The 6,903-nt window shown below is 48.2% G+C and overlaps 1 protein-coding gene across 7 annotated transcripts in view; it reads left to right on the forward strand.

Moving 5' to 3' along the window:
- Window positions 1–2,410, forward strand: part of LOC128330709 (pleckstrin homology domain-containing family M member 1-like) — a 47,734-nt gene extending 45,324 nt beyond the window's left edge. For 6 of the 7 annotated variants that reach the window (XM_053263942.1, XM_053263938.1, XM_053263937.1 and 3 more), the window contains 2 exons: window positions 78–235; window positions 1,592–2,410. In XM_053263942.1, coding sequence (XP_053119917.1) covers window positions 78–235; window positions 1,592–1,703 — 270 coding nt within the window. In that variant the 3' untranslated portion in view covers window positions 1,704–2,410. Of the gene's footprint in view, window positions 1–77; window positions 236–1,591 lie in introns of those variants that run through there. The other variant, XR_008310219.1, reaches the window with a different exon arrangement.
- Window positions 2,411–6,903: the final 4,493 nt, after the last annotated feature.

A 6,903-nucleotide genomic window follows, 5' to 3' on the forward strand; every position in this document is an offset into this window, starting at 1 on the left:
GTGGTGGAAGGCAGAAGCAGAAGCACCTTCCCACCCCCACCCCACCCCACCCGCTAATAGATCTTCTCTGTTCGTAGATAGCGGATGGTCTCTTTGATACGTTCCTCCAGTCTCTGATTCAGTTTGCCTCCCATCACGTCTACAATTGTGACCTCTGTACACAGAGGGGCTTCATCTGCCAGATCTGTAACAGCAATGACATCATCTTTCCCTTTGAATTTGAGACGACGACCAGGTGAGCACAGTGGTTATTCTCTCCTATTGGTGGAAGTAGAGCAGCTGGCCCTGTTCAGCCCCACCACAGTGTCCCTCCAGTCTGTCCACCTTTAAATATATATATATTCCCCCGCCCCCACTAGAGTTGCCCCGGGACTCTGGAGCATGCTTCCCATCAAAATTAGAGTTTCCCCTTCTCTGAATGTTTTTAAGAAGGAAGTAGAAGCCTGTTTAGTCAGGCTTTTAGTTTATAGTTTCAAAGCTTTGGTTTTAGCGTTTTTCTTGTATTTTAAATTGTTTTAATCATGTTTTAATGGGTTTTATATTGTGACCCGCCCAGAGACGTTTTTTGTGGGGGGCGCTATATACATGTACTAAATAGATAAATAATTGAGAGCCCTTTGCGGGGGTAGAGAACTACCTTAGGGAATGCAGGAAACCAAACCATCTACCAAACCAGACCATTGGCCCATCTAGCTCCGTACTGTCTACTCTGACTGGCAGTGGCTCTCTCAGGACCGGAGGCAGGAATTTCCCCCAGGAGATGCTGGGGATAGAATCTGGGGTGGAATCTTCGGCCTGCTAAGCATGTGTTCTAGCATTGAGCTACAGCCGCCGCCGCCTCTTCTTCTGTGTGGACGCTGGAAAAAAACCCATCATCAGCTCCTCCTGAAACTGTTCTTGAATGACATGCAGACGCCCATCCCACAAAACGGTAGTAGTGGAGCCTCTGCCTCCTGGGCAAAGGAACGTGGTTGAGAGAATGACCAGTGAGCAAAGCTTGGTCGAAATCTGCGCTTGCTGGCTTCTCCTTACCGACTGTGTATCTGAGCAGCAAGTACCTTTTGCTGGGAAGACACGGCTTCCTGTTGCCTCAGCGAGGCTACTTCCCCTGGGTGGCAGGATGTGCCTGGAGCCCTTCTGACAATAGCTCCACGGAGTGCTTTCATTCTGAGGGCGGCAGCAGGCGTTTCCTGAGTCGCTGCTCTGCACAGGTGGCAGCCGGGGTCACTTCCTCTTGCACGCCCTGTCAGCCTCAGTTTGCTTCTAGCAGAGCTTTGCACTTCTGCGAGAGAAACACATGTGGATTGCTCTTTACCAACAGGGACACTGGCATCCAGAATCTAGAGGCAGCAACTAGGCATGCTGCGTTCTGGACCTTTGCTCCAAACTGAATGGACTGTACAGCTCACAGAGGAGTTCCAGGAGTTCTCTGGCCCAGCATTGCAGTGGTTAAAGTGGTGAGGATAACCTCACCGGGTGCTAGGTCTTCAAGCCCCACCTCAGCCACCTTCAGGGTGGTGTTGTGAGTTATGCCAGGGATTAATTTGCCTCTCCTTTCCCCCCTCCTCCTCCCCACCCCCACCCCATACAGGTGTAGCGAGTGCAAAACTGTCTTCCACTGCAGCTGCCAGGAAAATGCCAATTTCTGTCCCCGCTGCATCCGCCGGCAGAAATATCAGCAGAAGCTGCAAGTATCTCTTTGAAAACGACCTCTGGGCGCGCCACTGCTTCAAGTGGATCAGGCCAAGGCAACCCTGAGGGCACTTGGAAAAGGATAAGACTAGCAGAGACGCGCGGAGCAGCCGCCCTGCCCTAGTCATGCGTCACTTTCCACTTGGAGCACAGTGCGCAGTGATCACACGATGCTTCATCATCTTCAGCGACCTCAGCTGTTGGGAAGGGAGCTCACAGAGAGCAGGTGGGGAGGGCAGGGTGGTGGCTGCTGCTGCTCTGAGAGCCAGGTCCTTTTCTCCTCCCGGCGTGTTCTGCTGCCTTTCCAGAGAGGCGCTTCCTTTTCTCACATGCTGCAAGAACTGGATACTTATGACATGTGTGAAGCAAGGACTCCCAGGGAGACGAAGCTTTAGTGGACATTTTGATGCAAGCCACAAAGAGTAGTTTTGTTTTTCAATGAACACACTTTGTAGCAAAGTTTGTGTGCCTTCTGCACTTTACAGACTACCCCCCGCCCACAAATGCCACGTGCCAAATGTCTGCTGAATCCTCTGGGAACACATTCCATCCTTCCAACTCCTGGTGTCCTCTAAGCACAGTGGCCTTTTTACAACTGATAAACCACTCTCCTCCTCCTTTTTTTAATGCAAAGCTAATGGATCAAGAGATGATTTCTTATTTTCCTTTTACTCTTCTATGCAGATAAATAAAGTTTATTTAACAAGGAACTAACCCATATATGTCCACAGTTCTCCCATTTCTTTTCCACAGTTTCTTTGCAGAAGGAATTTTGGTCTCTTGTGGGCCATGTTTACATTTACAAAACTAAGAGAATATGTGTTCTGTGATAGTAGTAATAATCATGCTAAGAAGGGAAAATAAAGAATGAAGGTGAACAGATGGGATAGATATTCTGCTCATAAATTTCCCAGAAACAATTGCAACGAAAGCGAGAGAGAACAAGAGCAAGCAGCGGTGATCTCTGCCATCTGCCTCAGCTTCCTTTCAGTCAGTTGTTCATTCAATCTGTGAGGGAGCAGATAGAGCCTTCAAGAAGGAAAGCGTAGGTGAGTGCTTGGAAGCAGCGGTGGCTGCTCATTTGCTTGCTTGCCATGCTGCGTAGAGACGGAGTGACAGGCAGGCGGGCACTGAATGGCTGCTCCTGCACGGTGATTGTTACCAAGAGCAGCTGCCATAGTTTCTGATCGGGTCAGAGTACAAAAGAGTGGGTGAAAAGATGAGGTTGCTCCTTCTACAAACAGCTGCCTCTATTGCAGGGCTGCTCTACTTTGGCCCTCCTCCAGGTGTTGGCCTACAACTCCCATAATCCCTGGCTATTGACCACTGTGGCTGGGGATTATGGGAGTTGTAGTCCAAAAACTGCTGGGGGCCTAAGTTGAGCAGGCCTGCTCTACTGGCATATCTGTGTTTTCTCTCTAGACAACATGTGGCGGGGCTTGGGTCCAGCAAGCCCAATCTTCCCCACTGCCCCACCCAACAATGGGCAGGCAGGTGGTAGCTTGCATTTTCCCTTGGGGCAGTGCCAGTAGTCCAATCCTCCTCACCATCAGAGAGAGAGAGAGAGAGAGAGCCCCTGCCCAGTTGCTCATTCTGTCTCTCAACAGCATACAGGTGAAACTCGGAAAATTAGAATATCGTGCAAAAATCCATTAATTTCAGTAATGCAAATTAAAAGGTGAAACTGATATATGAGACAGACGCATTACATGCAAAGCGAGATAAGTCAAGCCTTAATTTGTTATAATTGTGATGATCATGGCATACAGCTCATGAAAACCCCAAATCCACAATCCCAGAAAATTAGAATATTACATGGAACCAAGAAGACAAGGATTGCAGAATAGAACAATATCGGACCTCTGAAAAGTATAAGCATGCATATGTATTCACTACTTGGTTTGGGCCCCTTTTGCAGCAATTACTGCCTCAATGCGGCGTGGCATGGATGCTATCAGCCTGTGGCACTGATGAGGTGTTATGGAAGACCAGGATGCTTCATTAGCAGCCTTCAGCTCTTCTGCATTGTTTGGTCTCATGTCTCTCATCCTTCTCTTGGCAATGCCCCATAGATTCTCTATGGGGTCAGGTCAGGCGAGTTTGCTGGCCAATCAAGCACAGTACACTCTATACTTTTGGAGGCTAGGTACCTCCCATAATCCCCAGCCACAGTGGTCAATAGCCAGAAATTATGGGAGTTGTAGGCCAACACCTGGAGGAGGGCCAAAGTAGAGCAATAGAGGCAGCTGTTTGTAGAAGGAGCAACCTCATCTTTTCACCTACTCTTTTGTACCCTATGAGAAAAAATAAAATTCAAAAATTCATTAAAAAATCATACGAGTGTCCGATTGCTTTGGAGTTTGGAGGCTAGGTACCCATGGGTGCCAGATACCACCCCACCCACTTTTGGAGTTACAAACCAGTTCAAACTGGTTTGAACTGGTTCGAATAGAACCACCCCCCGTTTGGTTTGAATTTGAACCTGCAGCTTGAACCTGATGGCTCGTTTGGTTTGAATTCAAACCATCAAACCACCCCTGTTCGAATTTGAACTGGTTCGAATTAGAACTGGTTCGCACATCCCTAACCAGGGGATCCAGGGCTGTAGTTCCATGGATCCTGGTGGAACAAAAGCAATACGCATGTGACTGCTGAATCAAGCAGCATGACCAATGTGGAAAGAAGTAGATCATGCATAGGGATACTGAGCAGCAAAGAAACATGTGCCTTGACAGCTAGAGGGTTATGCAGTCAATCACAGGGAGCTTGACAGTCTCCACACAACTAAGATTTGACTATGAGTTATTATTAGCAATGTTGCAGCTTATAGATTAGTAAGACCATAGGGCACTTCACACCATCGGTATTTGGGTAGGAGATGCATCCTACACAAGTTTGGGAGCTGTGTGCACTCCCGTTGAGCAGTCGTGTGTGAGTAAAAAGCAAGTGTGGGGAGAGTGATTGTCTGGGAAGCAGTAGCTGGGGAGGAAGATCCCCCCCCCCTTATTAAAGAGCTGGGTACAGCTGCTGCTTGCCACCTAATGGCGCAGCAGGGAAATAACTTTCCTAGCGAGCATGAAGTTGCCGGTTCGAATCCCTGCTGGTATGTTTCCCAGCCTATGGGAAAGACCTATATCGGGCTGCAGCAATATAGGAAGATGCTGAAAGGCATCATCTCATCCTGCACGGGAGATGGTAATGGTAAACCCCTCCTGTATTCTACCAAAGAAAACCACACGGCTCTGTGGTCGCCAGGAGTCAACACCGACTTAACGGCGCAACTTTACCTTTACATTACAGCTGCTGGTTAGGATGAAGCACTTTTGCTCAGATATCGCTTAGCAGATGATCACTCCCCGCCCCACACCTTGTTTTTTACTGACACACCATCAGTAAGTGGAAGCGTGCACAGTTCCAGAACATGGGTAGGATGCTTCTCTGACCCAAGGACCGATCATGTGAGCTGCCCTAATGTCTGTTTGCCCTTCAGTTTTTCAGTATTAACAAGTTTGTTTGCTTGTTTTAATAAGAACTTACTCTTGATCTCTGGAGTACAATTACTGGTTTGGCAATCAAAGCTGAAAAATAATTAGAGTCCCAGGCAGCTGACACGCCCCCCCCCCGAAAAGGATAGTAAGGGCCTCTAGAAAATATTGCCCTTACACTTTCAGAGGCCACTCTGCACAAATAAGAATCATGGAGGAAGGATACATATTTTGGACCAAGGGAAGGACTCCAGAAATCAAAGCAAAGGTCCAAAAATTATTTTATCTCCATTTGCAGACCTACTTTGATATTTGTGCAGTTTTGCTCATTGCCATTTAAGGTGTTCTTTCTTAGCACATTCTGCCGATTAACTCATTTTGCAACATTTTTTTTTTCTGCTTGGAGGGAATATTTTGAAATGCTCTTTAACATTCAAAACAATACAGAATTTCATAAACTACTGCTGGCCTACCACAGAGAGTTTCATTTCTGGTAGATGTGGACCTGTAGCTCCAAATTTCAGGGGGAAGTTTGGTAGTGGTAGACAAACTTCAGGCAGTGATGTCATTGCAAATTCAGAAGTGCAGGCACTCCCCATGACAGCCCCCATGGCCATGCACACCCCAACAGTCAGAGAAGCCGGGAAGTACCTACACTCCATCCCTGTGCGTCCCCCCCTTCACTATACCCCCGGCTTAAGGGAAGCTTGTCTGTCATTTCTGACCACCTCGCTGAGAAGCCCCTGTCAAGTTTCTGAGGAATGCCTGTTCCCTAAACTACCACTCTAGCATGACTTCCATTCCCACAGCAAAACTTGATAGCATGTTGGGCAAGAAGTGTGGATTGGCTAGCAACTTGGTAGCAGTGTGAGTATTGGTAAGCCGTCCTCCTCACAGGAAAAACTACAGCCTCTGAAGTTGCCCCATCTACCTACTTAGAGGGCTGAGGAATAGGAGGGGGTTAGAACAAGGCTGACTCCCCGTTTCCAGTTGTCTCTTTTCTTCTCTGGCAACCAGCAAAGGAAAAAGGGTGTAGATAGTACTTTCAGAGTCTTCAATTGCTGGGAGGTCTGGAGCAGGTCCTCCAATATCTTTGGGGTCATTTCTGTGGAACTAAGGTCTCTGAAATAAGGACAGAGAATTTTTGCAATGCCAATGCCAGATATCATGAGATCCAAAAGAGAAAGAGAAAGCCAGTGTGGTGTAGCAGAAGTAATGTCTAGGGAGACCCAATTTCATGACGCTTGTTGGGTTTGCTGCTTTCGAACCACACAACGCCACATCAGGCAGAATGGAAAAGGGAGAAAGCATCATGGCTTAGCTCTGGAGTACTGTTTATTCAACAGTACTAAGGAAAAGAGTGCTTCAAAGCACATGCAGAGTGTATTTTTCTCACCACTAACTAGCTTCAGCAAGTGTGTGTGTAGTCCCATCCAGATTGGGACTGTAGTGGGGATAAAGGGTTATAACCACCACCCCCGCCCTCAACATAATGATCCATTTCTGGACCAGCCCCACTCCCGCTCCCAGGTGCTAATCCTATATAATAAAACCCTAAGGCACCTGCGTCCATGTCTCTTGCGGGTGTTCTGCGCATGCGTGGCGCGCGCGCCGCTCTGCTCCACTGGTGAGGAGGCTGCTCGGATCCCCGGTGGCAGGGCTTAAGAGCCTTCCGCCGCCGCTACAGCCCCCAAGAGCAGCTGCTCGGATTGGGCCGCCTCTGTGG

The sequence above is a fragment of the Hemicordylus capensis genome, chromosome 6 (assembly GCF_027244095.1).
Source record: "Hemicordylus capensis ecotype Gifberg chromosome 6, rHemCap1.1.pri, whole genome shotgun sequence".
Taxonomy (NCBI): Eukaryota; Metazoa; Chordata; class Lepidosauria; order Squamata; family Cordylidae; genus Hemicordylus; species Hemicordylus capensis.